Raw genomic sequence first — 19,279 nt, 5'->3', positions numbered from 1 at the left:
TAATACCTACCATGATAATGAGATCTAGAAGATTCCCAGAATCACCTCTGGGTTAAATAATGCATAACAAAGATACTTCTTCAAATTTGGAAGCTCCGAGCAGGAGCTACCCTTCGCAGTCTTCAAAAGCTTTGGGGACTTTTCCCAAATTTTTCTTGGTTTTGCCTAATTAGTTAATTCCAGTTCCATAAGTTGCAGTTTGCGTTTAATATCACATTGTCTTTATGAATTCAGTTAAAGAGGATTTTGTGTATTAACCCTTACAACAAAAAGTTCAGTGAGAAACCTAAGAGGTGCAAGTCCTATGTAAACAAGGTAAGTTTGGAAATTAACAGAAGTCCGTAAGAGACTCCTTCATTATTAAAAATGAACTCAAAGTAGCAGATATCCTGCATTGGATCTCTCGGACCAGTCTTTTCTTAAGGGTGGATGATTATCCAGCTCCAGAGCTCATTGCTACTGTAAGTATCGATAGACCTTGAAGCAGTGATTTCCAGAGTCTGCAACTACAACGTGGCCATCTGAAGTAAGGGCCAGACCTTGGGGGCCATAAAGTGGGTCAGCAGAGGTGTTAATGTAGGATAAAAATGATCCACTTCCGTCAAAAACCTTTGAGGGCAAGAAAGCACAGAATAAATGTTATCAATAAAAAAGAAAAACAGCGGACACAAGTCTGCTCTCAATGATACCATTATACTTGTCATTTCTGAAACAAATGGCTGACATACACTAGAATAAACAAGGGCAGACTCTGATCTGTTATTCTCATAATATACCAGTTTATATACAAATGGACTTTCTTATTAAAAAGAACTAATTAAAGTTTCTAGGATCTTCAACAAGAATTAAACATGCAATGAAATAATAATAAAAAGAGCACCTCATCTACTCCTTGTTCTAAAAATAGCCAACTACAATAAATCAAACTCATTCAGGAACTCCACCAACCCCTTGTTTTTCCTAACAAATATTACTGCTGTGGCTAGTATGACTCTTACATTCCCACACAGAGAAAACCAGGAATTTGTTTACACTGTTGACAATGCTTCCTGAGAACAGCTGATAAGCAGCTCCCTCATTTTTACATTCAGTGCAAATAATGCATACGCTTAGTTATTATTTTTTTTTGGCAAGTAAGAGGACTTTGTGATTAGCACTTGCAAAATAAAAAGAGCGCAACTCATAACTTAAAAGCAGAATACTTTCTCAACATGTAAAAAAGATGATAAAAATCTGCCGCATTTGCCTCAGGGTCTATACAGATAATTTGCTTTTTCATATTTTCTACCATGTTTCCAATCTTCCGTTACGGTGATTATAAATTACTATAATCTCAGCAATGCTTGCAAGTCTCCTAACTCATCAAATAGCTTTTGGGGAACTACTTGGACACAAAAGCCTTGGTCAAAGTAACCATCAGAATTGCTGGCAGTCACACTGGAAAGTCCGTGATCTGACACCACCAGTTCTAAAAGTGGACAGACCGGCAATGAGGCACATAAAAGGCTGCGTGAGAAACCACATCACTTCTAATGCTATTCTGTTTCTTGGGAAGTCTGAAGACTTCAGTGGCCAGAGTTATCAACCCATTAGTTTTCCTAACCAAGCACCTCTGAAATACAGAAATTTCTACCTGTATTCGGCTGTTTCCCCAATCTGCTACGATAATATTTCCATTAGAATCTACAGCTACTCCAGTTGGTGCATTAAATTGTCCATTTCCTTCTCCATTTGATCCAAACTTCAGTATGAATTCTCCCTCCTGGTTAAATACCTGTATGGGTTAAAACAAAACCCTGAATATGGCATCGTGTCAAATGTTAGTAATCTACTACCAGTTCACCTGTTAACAAAACTGAGAATTGCAGAGTTCCCAGGAACACCTCCTCCCCCCTCCCCTCCCCACCCCCTGAAGATGGGAGAGAAGGTGCCCATCTGTCCCTCTACCTCCATTACTCCATATAGTATTTCCCTTCTTGCTTAAGATCTTATTCAGCTCAGAGACGCAGGCGGAGGGCGCCAGGATCCGTTCTGCTGCTTGCGCGTCCTGAATTAAGAAGAGCTGAGTGCAGATACAGCACTGGGAGTCAGTCCTACAGAAACACGATTGAGCAGATGCACTCTTCTCTGACTTTGATAATCTATGGAATCATGGCATGCTGCTCTCTGTATAGACAGTTCAGCAACTGAATTCTCTGGGATGGTAACAGCAGAAAGATGGAAACAATCAATGACTATTCTGTCCGTGACCCGGATGCACCAATGGGACCAAGTTAGATACAGGATGTGTCACTTATATCATTCCATAGCCATCTCTATTTATTTTGGTCCATCTAGCCACTAGCCATCATATTCGAGAAGTTGTGGCGGTCTGGCGAGGTTCCTGCCGACTGGAAAAGGGGAAACATAACCCCTCTTTTCAAAAAGGGAAACAAGGAAGACCCAGGGAACTACAGGCCAGTCAGTCTCACCTCTGTGCCTGGCAAGATCATGGAGCAGATCCTCCTGGAAACTCTGCTAAGGCACATAGAAAACAAGGAGGTGATTGGTGACAGCCAGCATGGCTTCACCAAGGGCAAGTCATGCCTGACAGATTTGGTGGCCTTCTATGAAGGAGTTACAGCGGCAGTGGACGACGGAAGAGCAACTGATGTCATCTACTTGGATTTGTGCAAAGTGTTTGACACTGTCCCACACGATATCCTGGTCTCTAAATTGAAGAGACATGGATTCAACAAACAGACCACTCAGTGGATAAAGAACTGGCTGGACGGTTGCACTCAAAGAGTTGTGGTCAACGGCTCGATGTCCAAGTGGAGAGCAGTGACGAGTGGCGTTCCTCAGGGGTCGGTACTGGGGCCTGTACTGTTCAACATCTTTGTCAGTGACATGGATAGTGGGGTCGAGTGCACCCTCAGTAAGTTTGCCGATGATACCAAGCTGTCTGGCGAGGTAGACACGCTGGAGGGGAGGGATGCTATCCAGAGGGACCTGGACAGGCTGGAGAGGTGGGCCCAAGTCAACCTCATGACGTTCAACAAGGCCAAGTGCAAGGTCCTACATCTGGGTCGGGGCAATCCCATGCACAAATACAGGCTCAGTGGGGAATGGCTGGAGAGCAGCCCTGAGGAGAAGGAGCTGCGTGTGCTGATTGACGAGAAGCTCAACATGAGCCAGCAATGTGTGATCGCAGCCCAGAAGGCCAACCGCATACTGGGCTGCAACAGAAGAAGTGTGGCCAGCAGGTCAAAGGAGGTGATTCTGCCCCTCTACTCCACTCTCGTGAGACCCCACCTGGAGTACTGCATCCAGCTCTGGAGTCCCCAACATAAGAAGGACGTGGACCTGCTGGAGTGTGTCCAGAGGAGGGCCACGAGGATGATCTGAGGGCTGGAGCACCTCTCCTATGAGGAGAGGCTGAGAGAGTTGGGGCTGTTCAGCCTGGAGAAGAGAAGGCTCCGGGGAGATCTTATTGCGGCCTTCCAGTACCTAAAGGGGGCCTGCAGGAGAGCTGGGGAAGAACTTTTGACTAGGGTATGTAGGACGAGGGGAAATGGCTTTAAACTGGAAGAGGGCAGGTTCAGATTGAAGATTAGGAAGAAGTTTTTCACTTTAAGGGTGGTGAGGCACTGGAACAGGTTGCCCAGAGAGGTTGTGGATGCCCCATCCCTGGAGGTGTTCAAGGCCAGGCTGGATGTGGCCTTGGGCAACGTGGTCTAGTGAGAGGTGTCCCTGCCTATGGCAGGGGAGTTGGAACTCTATGATCTTCAAGGTCCTTTCCAACCTAAACCATTCTATGATTCTATGATTCTATGGTCTTGGACCCAGGCCCAGCTGTGCCACAAGGTCCAACAGTGTTCTTAGAGACTGGCTGTGACTCACACAAGAAAGTGCAAAGACCTGACAAGTGTCAAGTGCACACTGAAGAGCTAAGAAGGTGGAAGATGTGAGGAAATCATCCTATTCTTGAACACCCACAGTGAACAGTGAAGAAGTATTGGGGGGAGGAAATTAACGAAGTACCGGGTTGGTGCCCCAGATGATGAAAATAAGTAGAAAAAAGTCAACTAATAAGAAACAAAAACAGGCAAAGATGTATTGCTCTCTCCCTGGGTTAAAATGGGCATGGTGAGTGACAGAATGAGAGAGAAGCCTACACTGAGTAGGATTTTCCATAGAAGATGCCTGAAGGAAGGAACTTACTTGAAGGATAATGGGGGAGGGAGGATAATGTTGCTGAGTGAGGATGTTTAATTCAAAGACACTGGTGGAAGGAAGAGGCTTTGGGACCCAAAAGAGTGAAATTTATTTGTTTATTTATAAATGTATTTGTTATTTAAATCAAAATTTACTCTCTGCTCTTTCCCCACCATCTAACAAAAGATAACAGCATCACCCAGATTATAACTTACTCTCCAAAGTGTCAACAACTATCTGTACCAATTTAGAGAACACTACAAAAATAAGAATCTTTTCCAGTTAGTACCAAATTATAACAAGTAACATTTTTATCCCATTGAGTCACACCAGAGACAGACGGGAACGCTCTGTTCCCATTAGGGATGCAATAATTATAAATTCACTAAGATGCTACACTTCTTACATCTCTTCATATGCTTTTTTTCATTTTAGTTTGCCCTTGTTAACTCTCTCCAGGCATTCTTGTTACCATGGCAAGCCCTGCTGGTGGAGGGGTAATTTATGAAGTCATAGGCCTCCTGCTGCTAAACCACGTAAACAATCTGCTTTAGGGCTCCTGCAGCAGTCTTGGGTTCTTTGTTGTAATCTGAACCACATGGGTTGCTACTTCCTCTCTAATTCCGAAAGGGTGCAAGAGCAAGGTTGCTATTCAAAAGCTAGATGATTCGGCACCGCTTGGGACACGAGGGTGTCTATGCTCAGACAGTGATTTCCTATTTCAGGTGAAGATTTATCATTTCAGTTATGAACAGTGAAGAACTGGGCTGAGGGTTCATCCTTGTGTTCAATCAGACCAGGCAGCCATTAGGTGAAATCACAGGGATTTCACCGGTGCGTAGGACTGGTGCACGTGGCCTGAGAACCAGGGTAAGACTGCCTTCTGCTGCTCGTGTACACCTCCTGCTGCTGCTGCATGTTAAGGGAGGGAAAAAGAGCGTAGAAAGTGACTGAAAGGGAATGTCATGGCCTGAAAACAAACACGCACAGGTAATTTCTGAAATGGCCTGTCGCTCCTTCATACACATTTGCCACCGCATGACATCTCAACATGTATCCTTGGGTTGGTTTATAATTGGGACAAACAAATATACCACCCTATCTTACCATGAGTGTTTAACAGGCCATGAGTCAGGACTTCCCGTGGGTTTAAGGACTACTGGCCAGTTCTGCCCAGTGCAGGAGGTACTGGATGAAAGCCGATGGTCTGCATGATACAGTTGTTAAGAGTAGTGGGTTGTAAACGGATCCAGTAAGCTTAAAGCTTATAGGTATAGAATTAGAGATTGTCAAGTATCTTTACTTTGTTATAATTTTATTCAACTAGAAGTATGGGAAGCTTTTACTGGGAAATTCAAAAGCAGTTACCAGACTTACTTAAAATAGGAAAGAACACAGGGTGAATTACAGGTTTGGCAGAGAGCTAATAAAACCAACTAAGTTGATATTATTTATCTCAAGTACAACTTATGTTTAAGCAATTGAATTAGAGAACATTATAGGGACACCAAAGGCAATGGATTATATCTCCATTAAGCAATGCACTGCATGTAAAGGTCTCTGTGCAGTCCTTATATCAGAACCTCATACATATAGAGTGTGATCTCTTTGTTTTTAACAATACTTTATTTTCCCCAAGAAAGTACCATGATAAAATAAAAAGCATTCCAAGTTGCCATTAATGACAGTACCTTGACAGAATGGTTATGAAAATCTGTAATGATAATTTCATTGTTGCTGTTTACAGCTGCAAAATGAGGACCTGCAATGCAAAGGAAGAAAAAAAATAAAAATAATACCACCACTAAAACAAAAAGGTTGCTTAAATAAAAAAAAATTATTCAGCCTGCCAGAATATTAGATTTGGCTTCTGCACAATAATAAGGAAATTGGGAATATCAATTTCAAATTAAGAGTAATTTCATTTCATATTTTGAAAAGCTCAAAATGCCTTTCTGTAATCATAAATAATTTCTTTTTCAACCAGTTGCAGCTCGTGTTATCAGTAAGTATTGTTCATTCCTTCCCCTCTCCTATACAAATGAATATTTAGATGTTTATGTGCTTATTAACATGACAAAACATGTAGTGCTTAGGCATAAAGTTGTGTATACACTGAAAATAGTTCTCAAAAATGTTCATGTAAAGTCTCAATTGAAATCTTCTATGCCTTCTGTGCTCACTTCTTACAACCATTTGAGCAAACAAGTTTTAGGATAAATACAAAAGTCACCTAGCAGAACACTGTCAGGGAAAAAAGTGCATTTTTGCTTTACTTTGTGAATGGACTATGTGCACAAACTGGAATAAAAAAAACAAATGGTATCTTGAAAACAGGTGAGTACCTGAATCAAAATACTTGATGCTATTTGGAGTTACTAAACAGATCAGAACTCTGTTTCAATTTTTCACAGTACATCGGTGTAAACTATAAAAAAGGTGAAAACCTTTACACTGAAAAAATTCAAGTAATGACAATTCACCTGTTTTATGTAGCCTACCATCAAGAAAAGGTGATACATTTCTCAAATGCACTGTTAAAGAGTATTTGCACGCTTATCTTCAGAAAGTATTCTTACAAATTTTAAAAGGAAAGAAACTGGATGTACCCAGAAAATTTTGATGACACTTAGCAGTGTTAGAGCCCAAACTCTCATAAATTATATGTATGGCACTTGTGCCATAAGACATTGCAAGAGATCTCAAGTAAGATAAAAGCAGTTATATCATTTATGCTATTTCTCTCTTGTGCTGTGAATCAGTCAGAACATCAAACCAATCAATAACTACTTACTCAGAGTGACACCTGCAAAATCACCTGCATATGTAATTTGGCATCTTCATTTCAAATTTTGAAAGAACAGCTATTCACTCAAAATATAACTTCTTTTTTTTTTTTTTAAACTTAATTGCATGTTCTAATTGAAAGACACCACGTGCAAGCGGCCAGTTGAATATAAGTGGCAATTTCCCCAAACTGGTGTTTTCCATTTGCATAACTGTGTCTTCCTCATCTCCATCTTAACACTATCCCATTACATTCATTTTCTAATCGGAAGATACCACTTAGGGCATTGGCTAATGTGTATCCGATGACTGGAAAACACAAAGCACGGTGTTTGAGTTGATTATCATGAACAGCTGAGTGTGGGCATTACAAAGTACTTATAAAATGCTAGTTAAGATCAGCCTTTCTTGGGTCACTGATCCGAAATGCTTCCAGGCACAGAGAGGTAGATAAAACAATCCGGTTACAGCTACATTTGCAGAACAGATGTTGCCGTCTTGCTGACCAGTTAAACAAAGGGTGAAGCGAATAGTAGCTCTATGGTTAGTAGAACCTTCCCCCCCACCCAGGAAAAACAAGTAGGATATAGCGTCTTCAACATGCTCAAACATCATGCAAATGTGAGCAGAAGAGGCAAGAAAAGGGGATTTACATATTACCATCAAGTGTACCTGCAAACTGCTTGTCACCGTTTCCTCGACTACCAAACCTGGTGACGATTTTCCCGTTTGGTTGGAAGATGAAAACGCAGCATGCTTTATTGTCCACTACAATGATGTGTCCATTACGATCCACAGAAACACCTTTAGGGCCCATGAGCTTTCCAGACCCAATTTTGGCCTAAAAGGGAAAACACAAAACAGGAAAATATGTTGGCATCAAAGAAATAAGGTAATACAGTTCAAAGATTGTATTACAGGCACACAGCGGGACAGAGAGACATTTTTGTCATCAAAAGTTTCCCAGGGGGAAGTTACTTTTTTTTTATCAGCTCTTATTGTGTATGTCATGACTTTTTCTTCAGCTGAAAATAAAGACTGCTTTCTGTATGTCCTTTCTAGAGTGGAGAATCTGCCACCTCAGCAACTGAGTCCAAATATATAACTCATGAGAAACACAATCATCAGATTTGTATGTCTTGATAAACTACAGCATCAGTCAGAAACCATCACAAATGGCTGTGCAGCCAGCACTAGTGTACCAGTGAGACAGGCAGACAGCCATAAAGGACTCCTGCCTCCTATTGCATACTATTCCCGAGTCCAACGACCGCCTGGTTATGGATGGGGAAACACGCCTTTAGCCTTGCCTGCTACATCAAAGCAGTCAGAGCTCACTCTTGGAGCATCAGAGCTGGGTGAGATATAGGCTATGCTGTCCTGTGAGACACCACGCAGCTTCTGAGTGCTCTTAGGAAGAATTTGAGCAGAGCTAAAGCTCAAGCTAACGTCTATATCTTCCACCGGATCCACGTGAGATTGCTTCACTTGCTGCTTAGAAACCCGAAGTGTCAGCTGAATCCTGCAAAGGAGATAGGATCGTGCTGCCAAACAGCAAATAAATAATATTTGAAACACTAAACAAATGAAAGCTCATTCCTGTCTTAGGTAAATAAAAATATTTCCATCATTTAAAAAGGCCTTGTGACTACCAAACCCATCTGCCAGCATGTCAGCAACACGGGGGGAACCGTATACATTATTCCATACTCTATCAATGGAAAAACCTTTAGTGGAGATGAGGTGGAACTCACACAGAGTGAATTATTTGGAAAAGCTAGCGAGTTGTCAAAATAAATCAGAAAACATTAGAAGCATTCTTTAGTAGGATCAAAATGAAGGGGATCTAAGAAGCAGATCTAAGTAACAGTACCCCATCCAGCCCAGAGCAAGCAGAAATTGAGACAAAGCCTTCACAGAACCCCTGAGCTACCTGGGCATATACCCAGGAAGATTCTAGGATCACCTTGTAACCCATTTCAAAATTTTCACCATTCTGCTTTTTTCAGGCAGACTGGCTTAATCTATATAAAATCTGTTGGTTTGACCTTTCATTTAAAAAAAGGTTAGAAAAATACCACCTAATTGTTTGGGGGTTTTGTTGTTGGAATGCAGCAACTTGCTTTCTGGTTTTGGTTGTGGTTTTTTTTTTTTTTTTTTAAATTATGGACAGATTTAGAAGCAGTTATCCAGTTGGTTCCAAAAGTCTGGTCTCCTGCCAGCTTCCTCTACTGTGCTGGATAGGCAATCCACCGAACAGACTGTGTTGAAATTATAGAGCCCAGAACTTTCAGATCCTGTAGTAATTTGTGAGAGACACATCCTACAAACTGAGGTCCATCTCTTTGGTGGAGAACATAATTTCCTGTTTTCATTGGAATTTAAATGAAATAGATACTAAGATACTCGTCGTCTTTATGAAATGAGCATTTTTCACCTCGCTGCCTTTGCAGGGTGGGACAGATCACCACCTAGAACAAGCAATGCTTCCGACTTCTCTGCCCCTCTCCCCTCCCTCCTGCAAGTGGTGAGGAGTAGCTGAAGCTCTGTTGTCTGCAACTAACTATCAAGGTGGGACAGATTACAGGGCATGGAGAAGATCCATTACCTAACTCATTTCTTTCAGTTCCCTAATGTTTTTGAAGCAAACAACCATGTTAGTATCTAAAGGAGCTCAACTACCCTTAGTAAGCCCCATGTTCCTATTCCACAGCACATTCTCATGGGTGGGATTGCAGGTAAAAATATGAGCCATCCTAAAATAAAGCCATCTAGGTTCCCCGGGGCTGTCTGCTACAAAGTCACCAGTATTACTACACAACCTCTTTCAGTTCAAATAAAGAAAACTCCAGGGAGCTTGCAGCTTCAAGACTGTACTTAGCCAACATGCAATGATCATGTGTCTGTTTTATGTTCAGATACATATGTTCTTCGAAATTGCTAAATATTTAGGCAAAACCCACCTAATTAAATCATGCTAAAATATCCTGAGGGAAAACTACTAAAAACGACTTTGTGTTCACCAGGGGAAAGATATGAGCAGACCTACAAAATGTATTCAGGTTTGCATAACAACAAAGCAGCAAAACCATAAACCAAATGCAAATCAGTAGATTTATTTCCTTTGGGGTGATTAAATCATATTCCCTTCTTTCCTCTAGGATGCCCGTGTGTTTGTCTGCTTGTGCATTGCACCACCTCCTTACCATCTTTCCAGGATTCCTATGGAAAGATGACTCAGACTCATGAGTACAGTGTCTTCCTGCCCATAGAAATACATAGGAAAAAAAAAAAATCAGGAATAAATCACGTACTACATTAATAGGCACTCAGTGCTGAGAAGAGTAATAAAAATCACTATTCTTGGGCCAGGATGTAAAATATAATTTGCAGGCAGCAATAAATTATGCCCAGCTAGAGTCTGCAGTGCTTTTTACTAAAAATCTCTGTTTCCAGTTTAGATCAAAATATGCTGATGACACATTACTGAGTCTGGCTGAACATATGCTTTGTATATTTTTATTTCAGAAGGTTCCTTGGAATTATAGGTTTGATTATTTAGAACAGAACATTATGAAACCCAGTCACTCCTGTTAAGTGTATGAATGGAAGTATTTTCAGACTTTTCTGCCATTAGAAATGAATAAAGTATAATGAATCATCTGAAACCTTAATACAAATAATGTGTTTAATTGAATTCAGTCAAGGTCCATTCTTTCATAGGCTCTTATGAATTTAGACTGGTTTTCAAATATGTGTTTATAAAGTCACCATACCCAAGTGGAAAATGTTCTACTGTGGGATATTCCTAGAGGTAAAAAAATCAGCTAGCCTATATAAAAATTTATAAAGGCTTTTCCACAGTAGAAGTTGGTGCTTTAGAGCTTTAAGTTAACTCTACCAATCTTGTCGCTCTCTGAAAGGTTCACAATTGTCAGGAATTGATTTACAGACCTTCAACATACCTTCTTTTCCTGTTTGAGAACTTCCCTAATATGGAGATACAGCTTTGTCACACGCTGCATTGTCGCACAATAAATGGATTTATCATTCATGTGACTGTCTTAATTCAACTGTGACCACTTAACCACACTTCACAGAACTATTCCTGTCTGAACATGCATCCGGTTTCAAGCAGCTCCCTTCTTAATTCTTCTAATGAGACAAGAAAAAATAAAAGTCTGACAGATAAAATGTTTCCTTTCATCTTTTCCCACTCATCTACACTTGATTTTAACTTGACTTGCAGCCCCGTTTGGCTGACAACAAGCTGTCTTAGATACAACCGTTCAAGACTAGAAAGTAATTCTCTCCACAGAGGACCAAGAATTGTTCTCTTGGCTCTGTTCTCCAGTTCCTTCACTAGGTTTGAACACCACCACTGGCGCAGAAGCTGGTACCGTTGCTTCAGCATACGTTCTCCCCTTAGCCTAGCAATATGTCTTCTCTAACAGTTTTCTTAAGCAATTTCAGAGTAATGTACAGAGGAAGCCAGCACTGTTATCTGCCTTTTATAGATGAAAAAAATAAAGCACTGGGAAGTGAAATGGAAGATCACTAGTTGCCTGTGAGACCCGCAGCATAGCCAGAAACAGAAGCCCCAATTTCTGAGACCCTATCTGAGGCTTTATCGTTCACAGGATAATACAACCTTTCATTTTAAGAGACTCGTGTTTTGGTGTAACCCTACGTCAGGGTTTGTCCACCTCTGCACTATGCAAGTTTCACAGCCTTAGGAAAATGGAGCTCTGTCTCTGTTGCTACCAGCGACTGAGGAAGGTGACGCTTTTCTGCCTGGCGGTGGAGGTTGCTGGGGTGAGTCAACCCAGTGCTGTAATCAGGGAGATGCCTGGGCCTGGCTCCAGGCAAAATTTGCCTTCTGGCTCACATGACTATTAAAAAGCCACTAAGGGAGAGTAAACGTAAGTAAATACAGAAAGAAGGGGACAACACCAAAAATAGTTAGATTAAGTTCAAAACAGCCCCCTGATAATGCTGAGCTAACAACTAGGAGACTACCTGCATCAGAGATCATATACGATGACTTGCAGGCACTGTCGTTTGAAAGGAAACACCATTATCCCTTTATCTATCTCTCTGTGTATCTTAGCAAGAGTTGCTCAATTTAATCTGACAAAGCCCCTGTAAGAATTACCATTGCCAGCACACAAGAAATTACAAGGCTTTGCCCAGATTCCCACAGGCTAGATCTGTTATACCCATGTCCTGTGCTTCAGCTGTATGATTATGCCTGCCCTCCATATATAAAATGCTTCTACAAACATTCGTATACTCTTCTCTCATAAATATAGCCTGTTGCATTCAATGTAAAAATAGTATTTTATACCATTGATGTTTCATCTCTCATTTAATCAGCCTACTCCCAAGAACTATGAAGTCCGATGCGTTAACTTGTATTAACCACACAAACATTGCCAACTTTACATAGCTCTTGCAATCCAACAAAAACATTGACTAAAAACAAAGCTAGGCTCTACGTCAGAGGAACTACCTTAATAATTAATTTTTTTCAATACCTGTCTCTCTGCTGGTAGTGTATAGCACATAGGGTCCTGGCTCCTGCAGAGCCATGGCTTTTTCCTCCAGAGCGGGCACCATCCGAAGTGCTGGATTTACAGCATGTCTTGAGAAGGAAGGAAAACGAGCCCTCCATGCTCTGTGTCCAGATCAAGCCAGTTCACATTAAAGATGTTAATAATTATTTAAAACACACTTAGGTTACTCAGAGTATTTGAATTCTTAACTAAATTACATCTTTCTTTGGTTTAGTTTTGGTGTCTTCATTTCATTCGAGGACTTCAGCCAAAACCAAGGTTTTCCTGTGTAGCTGTACATTTTCAAAACTACTTGACACGGAAAATCACATACTCTCTGCAAATGCAAGTAATTTATATTTTTTTAACACTTGCATTGCGTATTAGTATTGTTTTATTTTAGCTTCAAGCCTACACAGGACCGGGCTATTTTGAAAAGCATAAACACGTCTGTTTCCCAGATGGAGGTCGTGGAGGACTATGCAAGCACAATTGCCTATTTGCTATAGCATTGTCACTTTGCAAAGACCACTCAAAGGAAGCCATGTCTTAGTACACATGTGAGCAGCTCAGGACCTGAACTTTTTTAGTCCTTAGGCTGCCAGAAAATTATCCAAACCGGCAGCTTCTCTCCAATGCAGGGCTCTAGAACTAAGTAACTATGGTAGAAATTTCCCTGCAGGTGCTTTATCTCACTGAACAGTGTGTACTGCTAACCTCTGCTATAGGCGGCTATTTCTAGCATGCATTGCCAGACTTGGTAACATGCATTCAGAGAACAGCACCAAATGGAGGCAACCTTTCATTCTCTCTGGAATCGCACCTGAACCCAAACAAAATAAATATTGCAGCTTGGCAAGCATCAGTGTAGTGTAGAAGTTGCCTTCTTATTTTATTCCTGTTAAAGGGATCAGAGTTGCTATGAAAATAAGAGGAGCGCTTTCTCAGAACTTGTGATTTCTGAAATCTAAGACATTATTACTGCCTTTCCCCAGTTCACACCGCCCCACCTAAACCACTCCTCTCTATGCTGTAGCACTGGAACAGCATCCTGGGCTGCCCTTCCTTGCATTTATTACCAACAGGATCATACATGAATTATACATGTGATTTGCTGATACGTACGGAATAAATACATGAAGTCATCAGTCTGCTACCTTATTTTTTTCTCCATATGTCACTGAAGAGCCTCATGGCCTCCTCATAAGTTTTTATGTCTGTCTGTCTGTGTGTATATACATTTATGCACATACCTTTCTGTATAATCAAGAATACTAATGGTATGAAGGTTGTTGAGCTAGTCCAACTAGACTTGATTACATTAGCTATCCTCGACTATACAGAAAGGCACCCAAGCCCCTAGCATGTAGAACTGGAAAATGGAACATATTGTCTCTATTTGGTATAACATTAACATCACAGCTGTGACCTCTTCCTATTAATTATACAACGTGGCTGTGTCATGGGTTTCCACATCACAACAATGGAATTTGGACTAAGTTACAACCAAACTATGTAGTTTCTTGACAAAAAACCCCATTACTTTGCATCCCTTTGTAAGATGGAGAAAACTCAGGAGAGTTCACGTGGTAACTCGTACCTTAAATTTTCCGTCTGATGAGAATATGCTAACCCATTTGTTATCATAATCTGCAATAATGATGTCACCACTGGGATGCACAGCCACTCCTGTTGGCCGCTGCAACTGGCCGGGAGACCTTCCTCGTATGCCAAAACGGCTTTTGAACTGACCATCATTGGAAAATATCTGTAACAGAAAACATTAATTTTAAAATTAAGTCTGCATAATAACACCATCTATTTCTTGGAGCTTAGATTTTAGCAAGTCACTAACGAACACTACAGTTGGGAAGAGAGTTAGGAACCTGAAGCACTTTTTCACGGTCCATATTTGAAAGTGATATGCCGAATTTAAGGAAGGGCTTCCACCTGTACCCTAATTTCAAAATAAAGAAGTTCTCTGCACTTACATTGCACTGTTTCTTCAGTGATCTCAAAGTACTTTACAAACTTTAGTGAATTAAGCTGCACAATGTCCCTCTCAGCTGGAAAAAAGTGGTATTATTCCCATAATAGAAATGACAAAACTGAGGCACCGAGTGACTTGGACTTGGCCACAGTCAAACACTAAATCTGTAGAAAAGATAGGAATAGAAGCTAAAAGAGAATTTCAAAATTTAATTACATGACATAGGGATAAGTACTAGGCCATTTCCTGAGAGATGTTTTAGCCACACAAAATTCAGTCCACTGGTTGTCTCCCCAAGCCAGGTAATTAGACACTGAAGTTCCTCTGAAGTGGCTGCAAATTCCCAAGTGTGAGGGTGCTGATGAATATTTGACTCTGTCTCTTTGAAAAGGCCTGGAAACGAGTTCTTACTGCATGTGGCTTGCTGGTTCTCACATACTGAAGAACAAGCCACACACTGCTGCCTTGTTCATTGCTACCACATGGGCAGCCTGAAGAGTGATGACAAATTGTTAACGGTACAAAAAGATACATGGCAAGCAAAAGAAAAAACACAGCTTGATTTTCACACAGGTTTCACACAAGCCAAGAAATCATGGGTGTCAGGGGTGCTACCACAGAAAAGATTTGATCATGATATCAGAAAGAAAAGTCAATTAAGTAGACTAAAAGCCATTTGAAAATGACATCTACATGTTTATTTTTTTATTTGTATTTGCTCAAGAAATGGTATTTGTGGCACCTTGCCCTGGATTTACATTTGGAAATACGGAGTGATAAATTTACAATGTAAAATTATATTTACAAAAAGGCATTTTTCCAGATTATTTTACCACTTGTTTTCTTGATTCATTGCCAAACATCATAATGAGGGGAAATAAATTCTGATATACATACTAGATACAGTGTAGATCTGAAACAGATAGCTGCAGGTCAAGAAGATGGAAAGATAATGGACGATAAACAAGTTGAACTTCCTCTGTATTTTCTATATCCGCTTGAATTATACAAAACGTGTCTTTCAAAGTACAAAGAAGGCAGAGGTGTGGGGGCAGGGAGAAAAGGAAAAATACTGGAAGTGGCATATCCTCATACCTGCACACACTGGTTGTTACTGTCTGCTATTAATATTTTTCCATTTGTAGATGCAGCTACACCTTGAAGATTTGTAAATTCCCCTTTGTTTCTTCCTTTGGTGCCTAAAATTGAACACAAAGCACATAAGAGATCAGGTTGGACAGGACTAATCAGTTGGGACCTAAATGCCAACACATGCATTTATTACATCCTTGATCTATAGATTTCTATTTTGAAGAGTTCTTATCACTGCTACAGCTTCAAAGAACCATCTCAGTAACAGATCCACAATTCTGAGAAGGGATTGTTCTTAACTCGTTGGCATGTATGCCGTCTAAGCCTTCATCAGTGTAATTACTTCTTTGACCTTCACAAATCAGTGTTCACAATTTGCCTCTTGTGTGAGGTAACAAGTAAAATGTTTTTTCATAAGTGATGGGCTGTTTTTAAATTGCAGATTTTTATTCTGCTGAGAAGGCAATGAGATGGGCGGTAGTGTGGGAACATATAGACAGAGGCTAAGATAAGAACCTAGGGAGACAACAGGGTTTCAGTATAATTAGCTGAATCTCCTCAGTGAAGTCACCAAGTTGAGATAAAACATATTGGTGATCACTTTGGATGGGGCCGTTTCAAGACAGCAAAGTTTCCTGTTCACTCGTACACAGTTTTCAGTCATAGGCTTTAAAAATTCCCTTAGAAGGGAAACTCAGATGAAGAACTGGTTTTGAATGATTGGGACATGTGGGCCAATGAAGACCAACACCTGGAGACTGAATGCTTCTGCAAAGACGTTAGTTTGTTCCAATAAAGCAGTACACACACACAGAGGTCCCATTTTCACCCAGGACAAACGCAATAGTGATTTACACAGAACTGTAAGTCTTTTCCCCAGTGACTTAAGGTGATAAAGAGCTGTAAAATGTCAAATTTTCACAAAAGTTCATGAAGTTTAGATGCCTCATTACGTAGATGCTTGTTCTGAGACATTCTGAGGAGAGTCACGCAGCAAACTGATGTCTTTAAAAGGTCAGCCCTAAAGTAGCTGGTCCAAATTACGTCTGGAGCACAGGAACAGTATCCAAATTCCTGCTTTGTTTGTAAAGGAGGCTCAGGGGTCTTTACAAAAGACTGCAATTATGACCTTGGACCCCAAGATTATCCATAATGAATGAATGAATTTTGAAACAAAAAGACTCTATAAGCTGTTCTTTCCAAGACTTGGATGCAGCACTATTTTTCCTGGTGAAGTATTTTTACATGCATTCACTGGCTGCGTATCAGACACTAATTGGTTTCAATATAGGGTTTTAACTGAAAAACTTGTACTTTATTTTAGTCCAAAACACCCTTGAGCTCAGTGATTGAAACTGTTCTGACTGTGATGCCCAATATACGACATACCTATTAGCTCTAATTTGTATTTAGCTTTCATTAGGGGTGTGTATGCTCTTCACAACCATTCTTTCTGCTGTGGTGACGGCTGTGGGATGCATATTTCCTGTCACTGGGTAGCAAGTAACATTTAATTCCTCTGCACTTGGTGCTGCGAGCATGTCCCTTTGTTTCAAGGCTTGTTTTCTTGAACTCTATGTGCTCCTCCACTAAAGAAGGCAAATACTTCTCAATTTTTGCACTGCAACGGGAAAGTACATATTCAGGGAATAGTGAGTTACACAGCAATTGCATTACCCAGACTTGAGCCACTTCTGTGTATTCTTTTAATGAGCAGTGCCTCAGGGATGCATGCAGTAATTTTTTTTCCACCATATGCTAATGATGAGTTTCCTTTTTGCCTTTTAGCCAAAGAGAATGGATGAAAAGGGAGAAACATTCCTTTTACTACTGAGAGTAAAGGGAAAACATTTGTTAGAAAAGAGGAGGCGTAAGCTAGAGCATCTGGAACCAACTAGCACAAACTTTATGGAATGTATGCTCTTTAGCCTTAGAAAAATGTTCTTGAAAGTCAAGGAATTTAATTTTTAAAGATAAGAGCAACCTACGTAAAGAGTTACTCAGAGTGTTCTTCAGTGGGACCTTGTAAACTTACATCAAAGGAAAAATACAAGAAATTACCCTGGAATGCCATTGTAACATTCCACAGTAAGTTTAAGAAATAGTAGTTTATTAGCACAGCGTGCAGATGAAATTCAGCTCCGTGCAACATCTTTGCATATAGTGCTTTGCAGCTATTAAACCCATCACATCGGTCCTAATTTGTACACAGGCCTGTATACAGTCCCTTCCACAGTGGCACCAATTTCACTGAAGAAGAAAGCTAAGGTTAGTGAAACGCAGCTTATTTCCTAACTTATGTTGAAGAGGAAAACAGGTAACTTTGAACTTTCTGATTTAAAGAATTCACTATGCCAGCAAAGATCTGAATCCAAGCACAGGCAGCAGCAGCAGTTCAGATGATGAGAGGAAAGCTTGTAGTAAACTATGTCAGCCTCTGGAAAAGCAGGATGCTGCAACTGACTCTGTAATACCAAAGGATGATAGCTTTAGGATTCCTGCCTTATAAACATACCTTCCTGACAGAGAGTCTTCAGCAAATCTTTCACTGCAAGCTACCATCCCTCTGTATCATGGCACCCCATGCTTTGTCTTCTCTCAGTCACGGGCAGTCACTCCTTAGCCTATGGAGGCACCAACATTTCAAGTGCACAGGGCTGGAACCAGAGGATGGTTGTGGGATTCTCATCCGATTGTTTCCCAAGCTGCCTGGTTTAGAGATGAAAGCCTGCATCTTTCGTGCCTGTCTTTGCCCAGCCTTACCTCCCTCCTGATCTGAGCTACGGTGGGGCACAAAAGAAGAAAAGACAGACGTTTTACTGCAACTTCTGTGGCAACCTGCTGGGGATTGGGAGAGGACAGCAGAGTTTTCAAAAGGGCAAGCTGAAAAGAGTTATTAGGAAGCAGATCTGTGGCCTGTGGAATAGCTCCTTTTGTACCATCTTTGTATACAGAATAATAAACAATCAGATTTGCCTTAGCCCTATCTAATTCCTTCTGGTATTACTGAGTGTAGCCTGCACAAACCAATTAATGTAGCTTTGATGATATGCTTTCAGCAAAAGAGTATCCATTTTCTGCTCAGGACAATCTAGCACACATAAAATGCTTCATAATTTCAATCTTTTATTCTTGCACAACAGGGGCCAGATTGAATCTCACTCAAAAGAAGGGAAAAAACCCACTAAAAGACCATTAACATCACAGGAAATGTTAAAAATTATGTCATGTAACTGCAATAAGAATCTGCTCTGTAAGTGCTGGGCATCCAGACAAACCTGTTGTACAATGTACATTTTTGATGCTCATAGTAACAGAAGGAACATTTTTTGCTTTCTTAGTTTTACTAATGTGAATAATAACCTCCCTATGCTTGCTAGCCGAGAGCAACCTTATCAGCTTCCTAAAAGACAAAGAGAAAACGTGTCACTGCCCACAGCAGGAAGGCGATGGATTCAGAGAGACAAAAACTCCACAGAAAGATTACAGATTAATGGGGAGACTTTAGAGGTTGCAAGCAGCCATAACATGTTGTATAAGTACCATTTCTTTCCTGCCTACAACACTTCAAATACTTCTTCTTGGACTGTTCTCTGTGTAGAAAAAAAGGATAAAACTAAACAGCATGGAATGGTCTACGTACATACTGCCTAGACAG

The 19,279-nt window shown here is 40.6% G+C and overlaps 1 protein-coding gene across 1 annotated transcript in view; it reads right to left on the bottom strand.

Moving 5' to 3' along the window:
* Window positions 1–456: 456 nt before the first annotated feature.
* Window positions 457–19,279, bottom strand: part of TRIM2 (tripartite motif containing 2) — a gene marked incomplete at its 3' end in the record, with an annotated part of 40,000 nt that continues 21,177 nt past the window's right edge. Inside the window, exons 6-11 of the mRNA XM_082482762.1 lie at window positions 15,625–15,728; window positions 14,140–14,307; window positions 7,657–7,825; window positions 5,889–5,959; window positions 1,634–1,774; window positions 457–609 (exon numbers count right to left, since the gene is read on the bottom strand). Coding sequence (XP_082338888.1) covers window positions 457–609; window positions 1,634–1,774; window positions 5,889–5,959; window positions 7,657–7,825; window positions 14,140–14,307; window positions 15,625–15,728 — 806 coding nt within the window. The remainder of the gene's footprint in view (window positions 610–1,633; window positions 1,775–5,888; window positions 5,960–7,656; window positions 7,826–14,139; window positions 14,308–15,624; window positions 15,729–19,279) is intronic.

Source organism: Vanellus vanellus (assembly GCF_965231255.1).
Source record: "Vanellus vanellus genome assembly, chromosome: 4".
Classification (NCBI taxonomy): Eukaryota; Metazoa; Chordata; class Aves; order Charadriiformes; family Charadriidae; genus Vanellus; species Vanellus vanellus.
Note: the sequence above shows the minus strand (reverse complement) of the source record. Positions and strands in the feature narration are given on the sequence as shown.